Source organism: Bos javanicus, chromosome 3 (genome assembly GCF_032452875.1).
Source record: "Bos javanicus breed banteng chromosome 3, ARS-OSU_banteng_1.0, whole genome shotgun sequence".
Taxonomy (NCBI): Eukaryota; Metazoa; Chordata; class Mammalia; order Artiodactyla; family Bovidae; genus Bos; species Bos javanicus.
Window position 1 is genome coordinate 103,645,849 of NC_083870.1, and position 22,385 is coordinate 103,668,233.

The window sequence follows — 22,385 nt, forward strand, 5'->3', positions numbered from 1 at the left end:
GTCTATATATATAGATCTATATAAAACTGAATCACTTTGCTATACATCTGAAACTAACACAACATTGTAAATTAACTATGTTTCAGGTTTTTTAATGGTTAAAAAAAAAAGAAATGCCCCCAAATGTTAGCAGTTGTTCTTTCCAATTTATGAGGTTCTAGGTCATTTAGCAGAGAAGGCAATGGCAACCCACTCCAGTACTCTTGCCTGGAAAATCCCATGGGCGGAGGAGCCTGGTAGGCTGCAGTCTATGGGGTCACTAAGAGTCGGACACGACTGAGCAACTTCACTTTCACTTTTCACTTTCATGCATTGGAGAAGGAAGTGGCAACCCACTCCAGTGTTCTTGCCTGGAGAATCCCAGGGATGGGGGAGCCTCGTGGGCTGCCTGCCGTCTATGGGGTTGCACAGAGTCGGACATGACTGAAGTGACTTAGCAGCAGCAGGTCATTTAGGGTTTTCTTTAAAATGTTCAGTATTTTTTCAAATTGTCCACAATAAACATTTGTTATTGACAGTATTTTAAAAACCCCCAAATTGCTTTCTTAAGTTTCAACTAGCATAGGAGTTTTCTCTGGAACCACCAGGGACTTAAAGCTTTTTTCCTACCCTGCATTTATATCCTATGACCATGGCTACGGTCTTCTCTTGGCCGAGGGCCATGCTGCAGATGGTGCAGTACACATTCCCCAGAGTGCTGTCCCTGACTCTGTTGGACACCTTTGCCCAATGTCCCAGGCAGGGAAAGAGGTTCAGAAACTCTTACCTGACATGTGCAAAGGCAGCTGGAGGAAGACCAGTGTGATGAAGCATCTGGAGAGCCAGGAGCCTGAGTAACTTGGCATCTTCATCCAAACTAGGAGGACAGACACAGGGAGACATCAAAAGGAGTCAGTGAGCTTGATGTGAGAAAGGGTACCACCCAGCAGATGAGGCGGAGATGGAGGTTGCATAGAGTATGCTCCGGTGTCACAGAAACAAGGTGTCTAATCCCAGCTCTGCTGCTTAGCTCCATGTAAGCTGAGTCTCTGGGACTCAGTTTCTCCATCTTTGAAATGGGTATACTTACTGTGCCTCCTGGCAAGATTATTATGAAGACTGAAGGAAGCTGGCAACACAGAGGCTGGCACCATGGTTTAGTCTATAAATGCCTTTAGTGGGGACAGGAGGGTGAGACACCAACTATGAGTTAGAGAGCACAGGGAGGAGTCTGGAAGAATGAGAACTTATATCCAGAACTAGCCAGATAAACGTGGTAAGGACTGAGTGTTTTTGCGTTTAGTGTCCCACGTCAGGCTTGGAAAGTGCCTGTTGCAAGCCGATCATGGGCCCATGATGTAGCCTGAAGCACTTCCCTGACAGCTTTTCAAGTCTGACTGTTGGAAAACAAGAAACCAAGGCAGTGAGGTCCCTTCATTTCATCATGAAGGCACTAATTCTACAATTTCGGCATCTGGAGTTAGAAAGACCTGGGCTCAAGGCATAGCTCCACCCATGCACTAGTTCTGTGTCCCTGGGAAAGTTGTCTTTTTTTTTTTTTTTTGATAGTGCTGTGCTGCCATGGGGAATTTCTTTGTTCCCTAACCAGGAATCAAACCCATGCCCCCTGCAATGTAAGCCCTGAGTCTTAACCTCTGGACTGCCAGGGAAGTTCTTAATGTACAAAGGGGGGACCTTCTTCACTTGCCAATGTGAGGGTTCAAGGAAATGATGCATGTAGAGCACCTGTCACCAATACCCGTTGTTATTATTACTAAACTGAAGGAGACCAATCGTGGGTCACCATCTGCACTTGCTATTGTCTGAAATTCCTTGTTGTTGTTTTTCAGTCGCTAAGTCATGTCCAACTCTTTGCGACCCCATGGACTACAGCACTCCAGGCTCCCCTGTCCTTCACTATCTCCCAGAGTTTGCTCAAATTCATGTCCATTGAGTCGGTGATACCATTCAACCATCTCATCCTCTGTCTCCCCCTTCTCCTCCTGCCCCCAGTCTTTCTCAGCATCAGGGTCTTTTCCAATGAGTTAGCTCTTTGCATCAGGTGGCCAAAATATTGGAGCTTTAGCTTCAGCATCAGCCCTTCCAGTGAATATTCAGGGTTGATTTCCTTTAGGATGGACTGATTTGATCTCTTTGCTGTCCAAGGGAGTCTCAAGAGTCTTCTCCAGCACCTCAGTTTGAAAGCATCAGCTCTTCAGTGCTCAGCCTTCTTTATGGTCCAACTCTCACATCTGTACATAACTACTGAAAAAACCATAGCTTTGACTACATGGACCTTTGTCGGCAAAGTGATGTCTCTGCTTTTTAATACACTGTCTAGGTTTGTCATAGCTTTCCTTCCAAGGAGCAAGTGTCTCTCAGTTTCATGTCTGCCATCAAGAAATTCCTTGGTCAGGAAACAAATCTTTCATGCCACCCCTGGGGTTGAAGTGCAAATGCAAACCCTCAAAGAAGAGAGAATCTATCTCTTACATTCTCTTCAAGATTTCAAATCTTTTCCAAAAAGTCACAAGGCTGGGTCCCTGCAGGTCTTGGGAAATGGCAAAATGGAGCTTGGAGTGGGTAGGACGGTCAAAGCAAGGTTGTGAAACTGAAGATGGACTCAAGATTTGAACACATTTCCAGTTCTGTTTATCTCATGGCAAACAGCATACTGGTTTAGGGTTCTATTGTTAGTTTTTGCTTTAAAATTGTGATGCATGCATATAACAACTATGCATAGGGACTTCCCTGGTAGTCCAGTGGTTAAGAGTCCACCTTGCAATGCCGGGGACACAGGTTCTATTCCTGGTCAGGGAATTAAGAACCCAACCGCAGCTGAGCAACTGAGCCTACGCGCCACAGCTAGAGAGTCCGTGCACCACAGCTAAAACCCGATGCAGCCAAATAAATAAATATTTTTACAAAAATTATGCATCGTCTGATACAATTTAGGGAGAAGATGCTGAGAGAAAAGTCAAGAATGCAGACATTAAGCAGTGGTTATTTCTAAGAGTGGGAGAGGAGAACAAAGATGACCTTTACGGTTTTCTCTGTGTATTTTCTAAATTATCTACCTTGAATGTGTATAACTGTGATTATCAGGAAATAAATCTATTAAAAGAAGCAGTAGGAGGATGACCAGGAAGAAAAGGAGAAAAAGGAGGAGAAATAGAGTTCACTTTGGGCAAAGGAACACACAGTCCAGGAGGCACCTCTCTCATTCTTGCTATTGGTGATTTGTGTCTCTTTTTTCTTGATCAGTCTGACTAGAGGTTCATCAATTTTATTGATCTCAACGAATCATCTTTTGGTTTCATCTATTTTCTCTAATGTTTTTCTGTTTCTTATTGTATTCGTTTTTGCTCAGATCTTTATTAATTCCTTTCTTCTGCTTACTCCGGATTTAATTTGTTCTTCTTTCCTTGTTGCTTAGGTCAATGATCTGTGATCTTCTTTCCTAATGTTGTCACTTAGTACAATACAGATGACTATATTACTCATCTTTCCTAATATAGTCATTAGTCATTTAGTCACAAATTTCTCCTTAGGAATTGCTTTAGTGACATCCACCAAATCTTGATATGCAGTGGTTTTCATTTTTGTTACAGTCAGAATACATTCCATACTTCTGATTAAATTCAGGCATCCGTGGACCCAGGATACACGGAAGAACCAGGTGGAGAGAGGCATTTTAGGGTGACAGTGAGACAGTAGGGCTCTGAGCCTGAGTCACCACTTACCAACCCATTGTTTAAGCAGAACTTCTAAGCCTCAGTCTCTGTCTTTGTGAAATTGTGAATAAAGACAGTGCTCATTTCAAGAAGTAAAAAAGGAAAAATGTTCTAATTTCCTTTTAATTTCTTCTTTGAATTAAATGTGTTATCTAGTTTCCAAATATTTGAAATTTTTTGAGATGACTTTCTGTTAGTTTCTTTTTTCCCTTTAGCTCACGTTTCATAGAAACTACAAAAGATTAGAAGTGATACCCTACTACTATGCACCCTACTACTGAACACATCAGTTGGCCTGCCCCATAACACAGCTCAGGTCATTCCGTCCAGAGGAAGAGAGGCTTGCCTCCCCAGCTCCTGCAGGAAAGGCCTGTCCTGTCCCATACCACATCTAGAATGAGTGTAAGGTCTTGGTTTGAAGCATGGCAGTAGGACAAAGGAGGTTTTGTTCTCAAGGCCCTCTACTGCAACCTGGCCCTAAAATGACCCAGGGCTCAGTTCTACCTGGAGAAATATTCTTTGCTCTTCTGGACATCAGACTTGACGGTATTACTGCCAGGCTTCCAGCCAGCTGGGCATACTTTTCCACATGTGTCAATAAACTGAAAGTCCTGACCACTTAGTCTCAATGTCTCATCCACAGAGTGGCCAACAGGAAGGTCGTTGGTGGTGATCTTTCAAAGGATACCTTTATCGTCAGTAGTAAAGAGTCTGAATGAGATGCCTTCATCAGCCTTTAAGACCCCATAGTCCTGAGCAATGGTGCCCTTAGGGTCTGATATCAAGGGAATGTTCACGGGCCCCAGTCCTCCTTGTTTCCTGGGTGCGTTAATCCACGCCAGATGACAAGAAGTGAAAATCCACAGAGACATCCATCACTTGGCAGTTGAGTCTCTCTTTTTTTAAAATTTATTTATTTTAGGCTGCACTGGGTCTTCATTGCTTCTCGAGGGCTTTTGCTAGTTGCAGCGAGAAGGGGCTGTTTTCTGTTGTGGTCCCCAGGCTTCTCGTTACAGACGCTTCTCTTGCTGAGGAGCGCAGGCTCTGGGGTGCACAGGCTTCGGTAGCTGTGGCATGAGAGCCCAGTAGTTGTAGCATATGGACTTTGTTTCCCCGCAGCACATGGAATCTTCCCAGACCAGGGATCGAACCCGTGTCCCCTTCTTTGGCAGGCAGATTCTTAACCACTGCACCACCAAGAAAGACAGGCAATTGAGTTTCTTCAATTCTTCTGCCGTATCACTGAAAGCAATGATCTCCATGGGGTACACAAAGGTGAAGTCAAGAGGGTAAAAGAAGGACACAGCACATTTTTCTCTATAGTCAGATAGGCTGATATCTTTGAATTGACCATCTGGCACAACAACTATTGCTTTGAACTGAGGGGCACGGTGCCCAGTTTTGGCATTTCCTGAAGACATATTGCTATCAGCAGTTCTCAGGCGGGAACCACGGAGACCAGTCAGGAAGAAGACACACCTCTCTTATTGATTTCTAGTTTAATCCTGTTGGGGCCAGAAAACATACTTCGTGTGGCTTCAACCCTTTGAAATGTATTTACTTATTTTATGGGCTAGTATATGGTCTATTTTGGTAAATGTTTCATGTGTATGTTGCTGTCATTGGGTAGAATGTGACTCACGTGACATGAGACTTGAGCATTTTTATTGAAGGTGTGAATGTTATTCCTCATAATCTCATATGAGAAGAGCAGAGAGTAAACTACTTGACAACATTCCCACACATCTAAGGTTAAATAAAACCAAGAGATAAAAGAAAGGCTTATGTCCCTAGCGAATTGAGGACTAGAGCCAGATGCTTGCTTTCAGTCTTGGCTTGGGCTCTCTATCTGTGTGACTTTGGAGCAAGTCACTTAAACTCTTAGGCCCTGATTTTTCATCTTAAATTGGGAGATTCACTTACATTTGCTGAGTACACTGTCAATTGGGAAGTAACAAGAGATAAGGAAATGTATTTGGCTTTTGATCCAGTAAGAAATGTTCTGGAAATCTACCCTAAGGAAAGAATCTGAAATACAGAAGTTTACGTGATGCCAGTAGTATTTGTATAATAGTGAAAAACGGGACCATCTATAAGTACATCAATAAGGAAATGACTAAGTTAATTACAGTTCATCAAGCCCATGCTTCAAATGTAAGATAATGATGTGTCAAAAGCAAAAAAAAAGAAAGGCCTATAAAATATGAGTAGTCATTAATCATTAAGGTGTTGGAAATATGGGCAATTTTTTCTCATCTCTATTTCCCAACTTATTAATAAAGTATAATATATTGATGAACAAATGTGTAACATGAAACTAAATTTAGCACAAAGGAAATGTATTTAATGAAAGAATTTTGACTAGATGAAGCTTTAAATCCCTTTCCCCAGCTCCATTATGCTATAATCTTGCTTCCTAAAAGGAAAAACAACATATCAAGGATGTCTAACTTTCAGTTCTCCATTCAGTTCAGTTCAGTTCAGTTGCTCAGTCATGTCCGACTCCCTGCGACCCCAGTTCTCCATTAGAAATATCCTAATTTGGAAAGTTGATACTTCAGATAACAAAACTACTGAGTTAAGAGGGGCATTATTCAAATTCTCTTTTTGAGAGAGCCTTCAGTGGGCAGAGCAATGGTAAAGGAAAACCATGTTATTCAATGGAAGTTTCCAAGCCAGATGGGAACTGGAAACTAGAAGATGGTAGAGGGGAGACAAGGCAGAAGAAAAAGACTGAAAACATAAAAGCGTAAACAGATGGTGAGGAAGAGTTTGCCATCATCAGCTGTCTAGATGTTACCTTTGCTGTAAGTCACCTGTAGGACACCAGGTCCAAAAATTGCTATATGTAAAAGAGTATTTTTCCATTGCTATTCATGTGATTTTAATTTTTTCTTGTATCCATCCTACTCTAAGGAACTTAAAGTCCTCTCTTCTTACTATCTCCCCTAGTCTTTAAAAACATTTTTATTAGAGTATAGCTGATCTATGATGTTGTGTTATTTTCAGGTATACAGCAAAGTGAATCAGGTACACATATACATATGTCCACTCTTTTTAAGATTCTTTTCCCCATAGGCCATTATAGACTATCGAGTAGAGTTCCCCATGTTATACTATAGGTCCTTATTAGTTGTCTATTTTATATACTGTAGTGTGTATATGGGCTTCCTGATGGCTCAGACGGTCAAGAACCTACCTGCAATGCAGGAGACCCAGGTTTGATCCCTGTGTTGGGAAGATCTCCTGGAGAAGGAAATGGTAACCTATGCCAGTGTCCTTGCCTAGAGAATCCCATGGACAGAGGAGCCTGGCGGGCTATAGTCCATGAGGTCACAAAGAGTCGGCCACGACTGAAGTGAATGAGCACACACGCACAGTGTGTATAATCAATTCCAATCTACCTCTCCCCCATCCTTACTCTCTGGTAACTGCAAGTTTGTTTTCTACATCTGTGACTCTATTTCTATTTTTTAAATAAATTTATTTGTACCCCCCCATTTTTTAAAGATTCTACATGTAAGCAATATCATATGATATTTGTCTTTCTCTGTCTGACTTACTTCACTCAGCATGACAATCTCAGTTCCATCCATGTTGCTGCAAATGGCATTATTTCATTCTTTTTAATGACTGAGTAACAGTCCAGTGTGTATATGTACATCTGTATCCATTTCTTTGTTGATGGATATTTAAGTTGCTTCCATATCCTGGCTACTGTAAATACTACTGCAGTGAACACGGGGGTGTATGTATCTTTTTAAATTATGGTTTCCTTCATGTACATGCCCAGGATTGGGATTGCTGGGTCATATGGTAGTTCTATTTTTAGTTTTTTAAGGAACCTCCTTACTGTTCTCCAGGCGGCTTTATCAATTTACCCACCAGCAGTGTAAGAGGGTTCCTTTCCCTCCACATCTTTTCCAGCATGTATTGTTTGTAGAAAAAATTGTGGACAATGGCCATTCTGACCAGTGTGAGGTGAAGCCTCACTGTAGTTTTGATTTGCATTTCTCTAACAATTACTGATGTTGAACATCTTTTCATCTGCTTTTTGACCATCGATAGTTCCCTTGCCTTTGGCCTCAAATTCACTCAGGCTCTGGGAACCCTTCACACTGCCTTCTGGAAATGGGTGGTCCCTGCCCTGACAGGCACCCATGGGCAGCCAGCTCCAGCTCACCTCTAGCATAGCCCCATGATATTTCAGCTGTTTTACATTTTTTATCAAATAAAATGTATTACTTTCTCTATCCTAGTTATTTTAGAAAATCTGGAAATTACAAGGGAAAAAGGTGACCAAAACGTGTGAAATGATCTGTAATTCCTTTACCTAAAGATAATATAGTTCTTTAAATATTTTTTCTGTGTAAGTGTATAACTTTTAAAGTAGGACTATATCCTCTGGAGGAGGGAATGGCAACCCATTCCAGTATTGTTGCCTGGAGAATTCCATGGACAGAGGAGCCTGGTGGGCTACAGTCCATGGGATTGTAAAGAGTCAGACACGACTGAGCGACTAAGCACAGCACATACTGTATATGCTGTTTTCGTACCCAGCATTTTTACCAAGAACTACATTATGTAGTTTTTCCCTGCCATCAAATATTCTTTTAATAATTTCAGTATTCCATCATGTATATGCAAGAATTTAAAAAACAATATAATAATTTAAAAATAACTTTTAAAATAATATTATAGAATATTCAGGTTTTCCCCAGTGCATTTCTATTATAAGCTTTGCTACAACTGGCTGTGGATTAAAGGTCGGGTTATAAGGCTTAGTTCTAGTCTTAGTTTGGCCTCTAACTATGTGACTTTGTAACTTTAAGGAAATCACAAACTCTTAGGCCTTGAGTTTCCCATCTTTAAAATGATGAGACTTTTAATTTGCACTGCCAAATTGCCCTCCAGAGAGGTCATAGCAATTTACCAAAGTGTATGAAATTGTTTTTCCACAATCTTGCCATCACTGGGTTTTAGTTTTTTTATTCTTTGTCATTTTAATGAGTAAGAAAATGGTATCTTATTAAAAATAATGATGTGTCATTTTAACTTGCACTTCTTTGATTATTCCTTTGTCATTTGAACTTTGTCAGTTACCTGTCTTTATACTTTGTCCATTTTTATATTTGGACATTTGTCTCTTAAATGGGTTTCTTTAAACAATATAATTCTTCATAGAATAACAATTTTTTTTTCTATTACACATGTTGGAAATATTTTCCCCCACAGGAAATCATTCACCCTTAAGTTTGAAACAGTTTAATTTCAAAAACTTCTAAATCAGAAAAAAATATGCAACCAAAGCTCCCCTGATAAGTCCAAGCAGCTTTAGAAGACCCTGCATATATACAGATGTTCAGTCTAAAAGCACACAGCCAGGACCTGGCTTAGAGTAAGGGCTAAGTGTTAGCTGTCATATTTGACAACGATGACAGTAATAACTAAAGGAGAGTCTTTTGACAAAACCCATTGGGTCCCCTGGTCACTTGCCCCCTTTTTTGTTCCTCATTTCATCCTCTAAAATGTTCTTGCGAATATGGAGAAAGGAGATAGTTTCTCCAATGAACCTGAGGATCCCGAGAAAGTCACAGAACTGAAAAGAATGCAGAGAGGGGAGAGGGAGGAGGACTCACCACCTTTGGCACTGGGGGCCCTTTGTCCCTCACTGGCAGCACTGGAGTCTCTAAGCTGGGAACATCCTCTGCCCGTTCAGGGAGACCAGGCATCAGGCAGGAGCAGCAGGAAGGACTCCGGAGGTGGGCCTGGCAAGTTTTTCTTTTATTCTAAGGCCTGAAGCTCTCAGCCAGAGCTCCCTCTGCCACACAGTCTCTCTTCCAGCTGTTCCTAAGCACCAACAAGCCACGCCCTGCCTGTCTGCCCCTGATAAAGGAACAGAGCAAAGAGAAGGTTCCTAAAAGCAAGGAAGCCTCCCCAGCACCGCCAGGTAAGGAACAGAACCTCTGCCCCTCAGCTCCTTCTCCCATTCAAGCTAATGGCATGCTGATTGCTTTGACACGTTTTGCTCCTATCACACCCATGCTGAAAAGCTTGCTCCTCTTTACTTTCCAAATCAGAGTCAAATTGAAGACTGGTTTCAGACACCCACCAATTAGCCACCTTCTTTAACTCGCTACTTTTATCTCCAACTGCACTCTGACATGTGCTTTCTGACAAACCTGCTGACTGTCCCTCAATATGTGATAAGCCCTTTCCTGCCCATCTTGCTCCCAGAATATCCATAATTTTATGTTCATAATATACATAATGGTGTTCTTACCCACGCATTATATACCGTTACGTATTTTTGAACTTTACAAAGATGGAGCACATTGCACATGAGTTCCTGTGATTTCCTTTTTTTCACTCCACATTAGTTTCTGAGTCTAGCAGCACCTATGGTTGCTCACACCATGTCCCCTCAGCCCACTCAGTTTCAGGGTAGCTGAGTGAGACTTGCAGGCAAGCTGCCAGCATTCCACCTCACAGCCCATAGCAGTTCTTTTCCTACCGAACTGGGAGTCTTTACAAAGTTGAGAAGGCTGTTCAGCCTGTGCGTAGCTTAAGAGTTCAGGAAAGTTAATGCCCCAGGGGGTCAAAGGGGCTTGGACTGTCAGGGATGGAAGTCAGTGGAAAATGGTCCAGCCCCACATCTCCAGAGGAACAATTCTAAGCTGTATTCTACACGATTCCTCAGGGAGTTCCCAGCAGGAATAAGGACAATCCCCACCATCATCAGTAACTCAGTAATGCACATTTTATCAGTTTGTCTTCCTTTTCTTCTCACTCACCATTTCTGATTCCTGGGATCATCACCTAAATACACTCTTGCACTGAAGAATTTATCTTGCACTCTGATTTTGTGGAGTACAAATTAAGAGAGTGAAATCTATCCCTACTGATTGATAGAGCTTTAATATATTCATCCAACACTGTGGTGTGTGTGTGGGGGGGGTGTGTGTGTGTGGTCAGTCGTGTGTGATTCTTTGCAATCCCATGGACTGTAACCTGCCAGGCTCTTCTGTTCGTGGAATTTTCCAGGCAAGAATACTGGACTAGGTTGCCGTTTCTTTCTCCAGGGGATCTTCCCAACCCAGGGATTGACCCCAAGTCTCTTGTGTCTCCTGCATGGCAGGAGGATTCCTTAGCCACTGAGTCACCTGGGAAGCCCCGCTGTGTGGTAGGTCATTGTATTTAATATGAGTATACCAACAGTCTGCCCATTTCCTCATCGATAACAGTGAGGCTTATTTCTGGGCTTTTGCTTTTACAAACAGTGCTGCTATGAACATTCTTGACCTATGTTACCCAGTTTATATTTGCAACAATTTCTCTGGGACAGCAGTTCTCAATGTGGATCCATGAATTCTGAGAGTCCCTGAGATCCTTTCAAGGGACCCCTGTGTGATCATGTTCACTGAGCCATCATTTGTCTTTTTCAAGGTGTTGACGTTTTCCCTGAACCTGCAAAATCAATGATGGGTAAAACTGACGGCATCTTAGTACAATTGAGGAAGTGGCACCAAACTGCAGTAGAAGTTGCTGATTTTATTGAAGCGCAACCACTGAGCACATATCTTTTAAATATTCAGTGTGTCAAAATGGAAGTAGACGTAAGCAGTTCTGCTGCGTATCAAGATACAATGACTTTCTCCAGGAAAAGCACAGCAATGATGACTTGTGAGCTGAACTAGCCCTTTACTCATGAACTTCATTCCTACCAAAAAGTATAACCAACAGACAAACTATGATTATCCAGACTTGGGGACTCGGCAGTTGTTTTCTCTAAAAGGAGCAAAGGGCACCTGTCACTTCAAGGAAAACAACTGACAGTGTTTGTTGCCAAAGAGATTTGATATTTTGGTTGGAAATTATAAGTTTGGAAAACTTTTATCTGCTACTGTGAGCCTAATGGTTTCCCACTAAAGGAAGATTTTCCTGATGAGATTGGTAGTGACCTTAATGAATATGAAATGTGTCAACATTTGAAAGATCTGCACAATTCAGTGAACCAGTAAACTCAAATTGACTAATACATGTGTTGACAACCATGCATGAGTAAAAGATCCACCAAAATTCAAGATAATCTAGTGTATTTTACTGTAACAGTATGAAAAGTTCATTGGTATATAATATATTTGAAAGTTGCTAAAAGAGTAGATCAAACCAGATAGCCCTAAAGGAAATGAACCCTGAATATTCACTGGAAGGACTGATGCTGAAGCTGCAGCTCCAATACTTTGGCCACTTGATGTGAAGAGCCAACTCATTGGAAAAGACTCTGATGCTGGGAAAGGTTGAGGGTAGGAGGAGAAGGGGGTGATAGAGAATGAGATGGTTGGATGGCATCACTGACTCAATGAACATGAGTCTGAGCAAATTCAGGGAGATAGTGAAGGTCAGGGAGGCCTGGAATGCTACAGTCCTTGGGGTCTCAAAGAGTCAGACAGGACTTAGTGACTGAACGACAAAAGAGTAGATCTTAAATGCTCTCACCACAAAATAGAAATGGTAATCATGTGATGTGCTGGTGGTGGTAACTGCCTTTATGATGGTAATCAGATTGCAATCTGTAAGTGTGTCAAATCAACCTATTGTACATCTCAAACTTATACACTATTATAAACTTACACAATTATATCTCAATAAATAGGCGAGGAAAGATAGGAAAAGTTCACTGGTATAGTTTTAGATTCTAAGCGGCAATAACTTTTAAGACAAGTGGTAACTTGTCAAGTTTCTTCTAGCATCAAAGAAGAAAAATCCACAATTATCTGAGGTGATTGAAATACTCCTTTTCCAGAGAACCCTCCTATACTGTTGGTGGGAATGTAAATTGATGTAGCCACTATGAAAAACAGCCTGGAGTTTCCTTAAAAAGGTGAAAAATAAAGTTGCCATATGATCCAGCAATCCCACTCCTGGGCACATATCCAGAGAAAACTGTAATTCAAAAAGATATATGCACCTCAGTGTTCAAAGCAGCACTATCTACAATAGCCAAGACATAGAAGCAACCTAAATGTCCATCAACAGATGAATGGATAAAGTAGATGAACACACACAATGGAATACTGCTGCTGCTGCTAAGTCGCTTCAGTCGTGCCCGGCTCTGTGCGACCCCATAGACAGCAGCCCACTAGGCTCCTCTCACCCATTAAAATGAATGACATAATGCTATTTGCAGCAACATGGACGGACCTATAGATTATCATACTAGATGAAGTGAGTCAGAAGGAGAAAGACAAATGCCATTATGATATTACATGTGGAATCTAAAATATGGCACAAATGAACTTATTTACCAAACAGAAACTGGATCACAGACAGAGAGAGCAAAGTTATGGTTAACAAAGGGAAAGGGGGAAGGAAGGAATAAAGAAGGAGTTTGGAATTAGCAGATACAATATACTATACATAAAATAGATAAACAACAAGGACCTACTGTATAGCACAGGGGCCAGAGTCAATACGCTGTAAGAAATCATAATAGAAAAAGTATTAAAAAATAATAAATATATATATATATAACTGAATCATTCTGCTATATACTAGTAACAAATACAACTCTGGAAATCAACTACTTCAATTAAAAAAAATTTTTTTTTAAGAAAAAGAAAAATATCCACATATAAGTGGACCTGGGCAATTCAAACCATCGTTGTTCAAGGGTTAACTGTACATGAACTTCCTGATTGAATGCAGTAGCTTGCATGAGGATACAGCTGACTTCTATTAAGCCAGACACATAAAAAGATTTACAGAAACAGAAAACAAGTCCATCTTTCTCACTAACTTTTTTGTTTCAGAAAATAATTGTTTTTCATAAAACATGTTGTGCATGTTAACATGTAATGTGTTTATTATTTTTGTTTTCAAATGAAGCAATAATTGTAATTTAAGTATCTCTGTTTTAATTTCTAATATGGTAAGTTTCAAAAACATAACCCACAGAAACTGAAGCTCTTGGGAGTTCTCAGTAATTTTTAACACACACACACACACACAACTACACCCTTCATGCCATCACTATACCTAACAAAATTGACAATCAGTTCAGTTCAGTCACTCAGTCGTGTCCGATTCTTTGCGACCCCATGAATTGCAGCACGCCAGGCCTCCCTGTCCATCACCAACTCCCAGAGTTCACTCAGACTCACGTCCATCGAGTCAGTGATGCCATCCAGCCATCTCATCCTCTGTCGTCCCCTTCTCCTCCTGTCCCCAATCCCTCTCAGCATCAGAGTCTTTTCTAATGAGTCAACTCTTTGAATGAGGTGGCCAAAGTACTGGAGTGTCAGCTTTAGCATCATTCCTTCCAAAGAACACCCAGGGCTGATCTCCTTTAGAATGGACTGGTTGGATCTCCTTGCAGTCCAAGGGACTCTCAAGAGTCTTCAACACCACAGTTCAAAACCATCAATCCCTCAGCGCTCAGCTTTCTTTATAGTCCAACTCTCCCATCCATATATGACTACTGGAAAAACCATAGCCTTGACTAGATGGACCTTTGTGGGCAAAGTAATGTCTCTGCTTTTGAATATGCTATCTAGGTTGGTCATAACTTTCCTTCCAAGGAGTAAGCATCTTTTAATTTCATGACTGCAGTCACCATCTGCAGTGATTTTGGAGCCCACAAAAATAAAGTCTGACACTGTTTCCACTGTTTCCCCATCTATTTCTCATGAAGTGATGGGACCAGATGCCATGATCTTCGTTTTCTGAATGTTGAGCTTTAAGCCAACTTTTTCATTCTCCTCTTTCACTTTCATCAAGAGGCTTTTTAGTTCCTCTTCACTTTCTGCCATAAGGGTGGTGTCATCTGCATATCTGAGGTTATTGATATTTCTCCCGGCAATCTTGATTCCAGCTTGTACTTCTTCCAGCCCAGCATTTCTAATGATGTACTCTGCATATAAGCTGGTTTTGGAAAAGGCAGAGGAACCAGAGATCAAATTGCCAACATCCGCTGGATCATCGAAAAAGCAAGAGAGTTCCAGAAAAACATCTGCTTTATTGACTATGCCAAAGCCTTTGTGTGGATCACAATAAACTGTGGAAAATTCTGAAAGAGATGGGAATACCAGACCACCTGACCTGCCTCTTGAGAAACCTATATGCAGGTCAGGAAGCAACAGTTAGAACTGGACATGGAACAACAGACTGGTTCCAAATAGGAAAAGGAGTACGTCAAGGCTGTATATTGTCACCCTGCTTATTTAACTTATATGCAGAGTACATCATGAGAAACGCTGGGCTGGAAGAAGTACAAGCAATCCCTTAATATTATCTGGTGTCCAGTCTCTGTTCATATGCTTTCAATGATGTCAAACATGTCTTTTTATAATGGCTTGTTCAAACTTGGATCCAAACAAGGAACACACATTGTATTTTGTGATTAAATTTCTTAAGTGTCTTTATTCCATAATGATTCCTCTGCCCTTCTTTCAAAAGCTTTCCTTACACACTTGATTGTTGGTAAATTGTCTTATACAAAGGGACACATTGTGGATTTGGCCAATTATATTCCTGTGGTAACATTTAATGTATTTCTCTATTTCTCAGATTTCCTAAACTGGAAAGCTGCAAGCTTGATTACATTCAGGTTCACTTCTGAGCTGTGTGACCTGGGTGAGAGTTGTAACCTACTGTTTCCCTACTAGTAAACTTCTTGTTCTGGCCTCACCACACAGTATGTGGGATCTTAGTTTCCCAGCCAGGGATGGTACCCACACCCCCAGCAGCGAAGGCTCAGGGCTCTAACCACTGGACTGCCAGGGAATTCTCCTTACCAGTAAAATTTTTTACATTTCTTTGTAATTTTTTCAGGAAAATCAACTTTTTAAATTTTTACCACAGCCTCATATACCAGAATAGTAAATAAACCAATCACTCTTTTTTAAAAGGTTATACTCCATTTATAGTTATTATAAAATATTGGCTATATTCCTTGTGCTGCACAATATATACTGTAGCTTATTTATTTTACAGGACTTCAAGGTGGCACTAATGGTAAAGAACATGCCTGTCAACGCAGGAGATTCAAGAGACAAAAGAGATACGAGTTGGATCCTTGGGCCAGGAAGATGCCCCGGAGAAGGAAATGGCAACCCAGTCCAGTATTCTTGCCTGGAGAATCCCAAGGACTGAGGAGCCTGGTGAACTATCCACAGTAGTTTGTATCTTATTGGTAAATTGAGGATAAGAATGGTAACGCCTTAATTGGGTGTAAAGATTAAATTAGTTAAAACATGTAAAATACTTAGAACTGTGCTTTACACCCAATGAAAGTGTTAGCCGCTCAGCTGTGTCGGACTCTTTTCTACGCCATCAACGGTAGCCCGCAAGGCTCCTCTGTCCGAGGGATTTTCCAGGCAAGAATACTGGAGTGGGTTGCCGTTTCCTTCTCCAGGGGATCTTCCCGACCCAGGGATCGAACCTACTTCTCCCCCATTGCTGGCAGATTCTTTAAGGTCTGAGCTATCAGGGAAGCCTGTTAGTTGCTCAATCATGTCCAACTCTTTGTGACCACATGGACAGTAGCTCCCCAGATTCCCCTGTCCATGAAATTCTCCAGGCAAGAATTTTGAAGTGGGTTGCCATTTCCTTCTCCAGGGGATCTTCCTGACCCAGGGATGGAATCCAGGTCTCCTGCATTGCAGGCACATTCTTCGCTGTCTGAGCCACGAGGAAAGCCCTTACACCCAGTAAATGGCAGCTATTATTATTATCTGAGAAAAGTCTGCAACTTGAAAGTGAAAGTGAAAGAAAGTGAAGTCGCTCAGTCATGTCCGACTCTGTGACCCCATGGACTGTAGCCTTCGAGGCTCCTCAGTCCATGGGATTTTCCATGTGAGAATACTGGAGTGGGTTGCCATTTCTTTCGCCAGGGGATCTTCCCGACTCAGGGATCGAACCCGAGTCTCCCGCATTGTAGGCAGACACTTTACCGTCTGAGCTACCAGGAAAGCGAACGACAATAATAAACAGAGGCAGTCTAAGAAGTGGGAGAAAATGGGAGAAAACAACAACTGATATCCTCAGAAGCATGAAATAAGATCCTGAATCAACAACACAAAAGCAAGAGGCTACCAAAAGAAAGCCAAGGAACCGGGAAGAACACTGGAAATTAAAATTTTATAGCAAAAAATGAGCAAATTCAACAGAAAAACTAGAGGGTAAAGTTCAGAAAAATCTCTTATAGAGTTAGAATAAGTAAAGCCAGGAGATAGAAAATAAGAGAAAAAATGATGGAAAAAAACAAGGAAATCTAACACAATGAAAATTTCCCAGAATTGAAGACTATATGTTTCCTGATTGAAAGGGGCCACTGAATACCTACTGTAATGCATGAAAAAGACTTACATTATTATTACTTATCATGATAAAGGTTCAAAAGATCAAGAAGGGAAAATACATGTCCTAAAAGCTTCCAGAAACAACAAACAAAAATTACATAGGAAGTAACCGAAATCAGAATAAATCAGACTTCTCAAGAGTCTGCATGCGTGCAAAGGTGCTTCAGTCATGTCTGACTCTTTGCAACCCTATGGACTCTAGCCCACCAGGCCCCTCTGTCCATGGGATTCTCCAGGCAAGAATATTGGAGTGGGTTGCCATGCCTTCCTCCAGGGGATCTTCCCAACACGGGGATCAAACCAGCATCTCTTACATCTTCTGCATTGGCAAGTGCGTTCCTTACTACTAGTGCCATGTGGGAAGCCTTCTCAGAGTCTAGCCACATGAAAAGCTAGACAACAATGGATCAATGCCTTTAAAATTCTGAGAGAAAATGATTTCCAATCTGTACCACGCTAAACTGTCAATCAAGTGTGAGAGCAAAATAAAGCCATTTTTAGACAAGCAAGATTTCAAAAATTTACCTCCCGTGAAACTGTCCTGGGGAAATTACTGGGGAATGAACTCCTCCAAAGTGAGAGAATAAACCACAAATAGGAAGATCCAGGAGACAGGGGCTTTGGCAAGAAGAGGAGATGGAAGTCCTCAAATGTGGTTAGGGGAACTCTCAGAACTACAGTGGGACAGCAAAGCTAAGAGTACAGCTTGGAGTGCGAAGAGCATAAGCCTAAGGAATGTTTTTTTCTCCAAGGGAAAAAAACAGTTGAAATATATTGGATTTTTGTGTGACCAGATTAAAAGACATTTTACAGTCCTGATGGAGAGTTTATGGAATGATTATCAGTAGATGCATAGATAATTACACAAAGGAAAAAAAACAGACAATTTTTGACTCCAGGGTAAAAAAAAAATGTTGCTTAATAAAGTGAATGAAATATTAGTACAATATACACTGTAAAAATATTCTACAGTTATATTCATGTAAACACTGACTCAAGCAACCAGGGAATTGAAAGACTAGCCAAGACTCTGTTGACAGTCCAGAGACAGAGAGGGAGAGAGAAATTATAAATTCTTGGATGAAGAACAGAGAGGGGACTTTCACTCCCTCCTGGCTCCAGCCTTCACCTTCCTGATGAAGAATCCCAAACCAGTACCTCCACACCTATGACTCTCTGGAGCCCTGTGCCTATTGCCATCTGTAAGTTTAAACGAGCTCTCTCTATATATATATTTCTCTCTCTCCCCCACCCTCTCTCTCTCTCTCTCACACACACACACACACACACACACCACACACACACCCCTCTGATTTATCCTCTTCCTCATCCCTTCCCAAGCCAACTCATCATACCTTCACTTTTTATCAGTGGTCCACTGTTTCTCCAACCTTCCAGTTTAGCTTTTCCACTACTTAATACTCTATATATCTAATCTGTTTCCATTGGCTTTATAAAGCCTTCCAAAGGTCCCTGCCCTGTCTCCAGCTATAATCTAATCCAGAGTTTATACGAATTTTATAAACTGTACAATGTGATAAAAGTGTAAAAAAATATAAATCTTGCTGAAGTTTAAATGTTCACTGAAAAAAATTTGGAAAATACAGAAAAGCACAGAGAAGATAAAATAATCTCCACTCAAAGTAATTTGAATATGCAACTTGATGTGTTTCTATCCAGCCTCTTTTTCATGAAATGAAATGATAAAACAAATATTGTGACTATGTTGTATACTTAATATACTAAATTTATATTTAATATACTTGTCATATTTAATATACTAAAAACATTTTTAAAATATTCTTCTATGTCACTATAATGGGTGCATAGAATCCCATTTTAGTTATCCTGTGATTTACTTAATCAATCTCTATTCGTAAATATTTTGGTTGTTTTGGTTTTTTACTCTTAGGAATAGCACCCACTCTGATTATTTAGTTAGGATAACTTAAAAGTGCAGTTGTTGAGTCAAAGGTTGTGCTTATTTTTTTGTTGTGATTTAAAAAACCCACATAACATAAAACTTACCATCTTAAATCTTTTAAAAAAATTTTAAATTGAAGTATGGTTGATATAGAATATTACATGTTACAAGTGAAAAATATGGTGATTCACAATGTGTAAAGGTCATATTCCATTTATAATTTCTACAACATACTAGCTATATTCCCTGTGTTGTACAATATATCCATGTAGCTTATTTATAATTTGTACCTCTTAATCCCTTACCTCTTCTTGCCCCCTCCCCATCTTCCCACTGATTACCACTAGTTTGTTTTCAATACTTGTGAGTCTGATCCTTTTTAGTTATGGTCACTATACTTTTATTTTTTAGATTCCACATATAAGTGATATCATACAGTATTTGTCTTTCTTTGTCTGACTTATCTTACTTTTAGCATAATACCTCCAAGTCCATCCATGTTGTTGCAAATGGCAAAATTTCATTCTTTTTTTTTTTTTGGATTGAGTAGTATTCCACTGTATATACATACCACACCTTCCATATCCATTCTACATCCATTCATCTGTTGATGAACACTTAGGTTGTGTCCAAATCCAAATTGGCAATTGTAGACAATGACACTATGAACATTGGGGTGTATGTATCTTTTTAATTAGTGTTTTCATTTTCTTTGAATATGTATATCCAGGAGTGGAATTGCTGGGTCAGGTGGTAGTTTTATTTTTAGTTTTTTGAGAAACTTCCATATGTTTTCCACAGTGGTTGCACCAAGTTACATTTCCACAAACAGTGTACAAGAGTTCCTTTTGGTCTACATCCTCAATAACATTTGTGTCTTTTTGATGATAGGCATTCTGACAGATGTGAGATGCTATCTCATTGCCGTTTTAATTTGCACTTGATGAAAATGAAAGAGGAGAGTGAAAAAGCTGGCTTAAAACTCAACATTCAGAAAACGAAGATCATGGCATCTGGTCCCATCACTTCATGGCAAATAGGTGGGGAAACAATAGAAACAGTTATAGACTTTATTTTGGGGGGCTCCAAAATCACTACAGATGGTGACTGCAGCCATAACATTAAAAGACCCTTACTCCTTGGAAGAAAAGCTATGACCCACCTAGACAGCAAATTAAAAAGCAGAGACATTACTTTGCCAACAAAGGTCCATCTAGTCAAAACTATGGTTTTTCCAGTAGTCATGTATAGATGGGAGAGTTGGACTATAAAGAAAGCTGAGCGCCGAAGGATTGATGCTTTTGAACTGTGGTGTTGAAGACTCTTGAGAGTCCCTTGGACTGCAAGGAGATCCAACCAATCCATCCTAAAGGAAATCAGTCCTCAATATTCATTGGAAGGACTGATGCTGAAGCTGAAGCTCCAATACTTTGGCCACCTGATGCAAAGAACTGACTCATTTGAAAAGACCCTGATGCTGGGAAAGATTGAAGGCAGGAGGAGAAGGGGACGACAGACGATGAAATGGTTGGATGACATCACTAATTCAACAGATATGAGTTTGAACAAACTCTGGGAGTTGGTGATGGACAGGGAAGCCTGGAGTGCTACAGTCTGTGGAGTCTCAAAGAGTCGGAAATGACTGAGCAACTGAATTGAACTGAACTGATGATTAACGATGTTGAGCATCTTTTCATGTGCTTGTTGGTCATCTGTGTATGTTCTTTGGAAAAATGTCTATTCAGGTATTCTGCCCATTTTTCAACTGGATTGTTTGTTTTTTTTTTTATACTGAGTACATGAAATGTTTATGTATTTTGTATATTAACCCTTTATTGAACAATGTCATTTGCAAATATTTTCTATGTTTTTTCATTTTGTTGATGGTTTCCTTTGCTATGCAAAATATTTTCATAATTTTCCACTTGTGTGTTACTTTTATTTCCTTTGCTTTAGGATCAAAAAACTGTTATGATTTATGTCAAACTTGTTATGCTCATGTTTTCTTCTAGGAGTTTTAAGGATTTTGGTCTTATATTTAGGCATTTAATCCATTTTGAGTTTATTTTTGTGTATAGTGTTAGGGAGCATTATAATTTCATTGTTTTACATGTAGCCGTCCAGTATTCCCAACATAAATTGTTGAAGACACTGTCCTTTCTCCATTGTATATTCTTACCTCCTTTGTTGTAGATTAATTGACCATAAGTGCATGGGTTTATTTCTAGGCTCTGTATACTGTTCCATTGATCCATGTGTCTATTTTTGTGCCTATACCATACTATTTTGATTACTGCATCTTTGTAGTGTAGTCTAAAGTCAGAGAGCATGATTCCTCCAGGTCTGTTCTCCTTTCTCAATATTGTTTTCACTATTCAGGCTCTTTTTTGTATCCATGCAAATTTTAAAATTACTTGTTCTAGTTCTGTAAAAAATGCTCGTGGTATTGTGATAGGGATTGCACTAAATCTAGATTGCCTTTGACAGTATGGTCATTTTAATAACAGTAATTCTTCCAGTCCATGAACATGGTTCATCTTTCCATTTGTTTGTGTCTTCAATTTCTTTCATCAGTGTTCTATAATTTTCCAAGGACAGGTCTTTACCTCCTTAGGTGGGTTTATCATCTTAACTATTTTTTAAGTGTGCAGTGCTGTGGTATTAACTATTTACACACTGTTGTAGAGAAGGCAGTGGCACCCCACTCCAGTACTCTTGCCTGGAAAATCCCATGGACAGAGGAGCCTGGTGGGCTGCAGTCCATGGGGTCGCTAGGAATCAGACACGACTGAGAGACTTCACTTTCACTTTTCACTTTCATGCATTGGAGAAGGAAATGGCAACCCACTCCAGTGTTCTTGCCTGGAGAATCCCAGGGATGGGGGAGCCTGGTGGGCTGCCATCTATGGGGTCGCACAGAGTCGGATGCGACTGAAGTGACTTAGCAGCAGTGCAGCTGATCCCTAGGACTTTTTCATCTTGCAAAGCTGAAATTCTATACCCATTGAACAGTTTCCCTTTCCCCCACCACAGTCTGTGGCAATCACCATTCTACTTTTTTAAGACTTTGGCTACTTTAGATATCTCACAAAAACAGAATCAAGCATTATTTGTCCTTTTGAGGGGTTATGCTCATTATCAAAGCTTTTGCTGTGCAGTGATAAACTGGCTTCTCAAAAGGTTGTGATAATTTACATTTTGACAGAAAAACATCTATTTCTGCTTTATTGACTATGCCAAAGCCTTTGAGTGTGTGGATCACAATAAACTGTGGAAAATTCTGAAAGAGATGGGAATACCAGACCACCTGACCTGCCTCTTGAGAAACCTATATGCAGGTCAGGAAGCAACAGTTAGAACTGGACATGGAACAACAGACTGGTTCCA

The 22,385-nt window shown here is 40.4% G+C and overlaps 1 protein-coding gene and 1 pseudogene across 1 annotated transcript in view; both read right to left on the minus strand.

The window, feature by feature from the left end:
• The window catches only part of ERMAP (erythroblast membrane associated protein (Scianna blood group)), a 34,993-nt gene that overhangs the window by 10,287 nt on the left and 2,321 nt on the right, over window positions 1-22,385 (minus strand). The window contains exon 2 of the mRNA XM_061412275.1: window positions 767-856. Within this exon, the coding sequence (XP_061268259.1) occupies window positions 767-856 (90 nt within the window). The remainder of the gene's footprint in view (window positions 1-766; window positions 857-22,385) is intronic.
• Window positions 865-5,134, minus strand: LOC133244739 (peroxiredoxin-1-like; annotated as a pseudogene).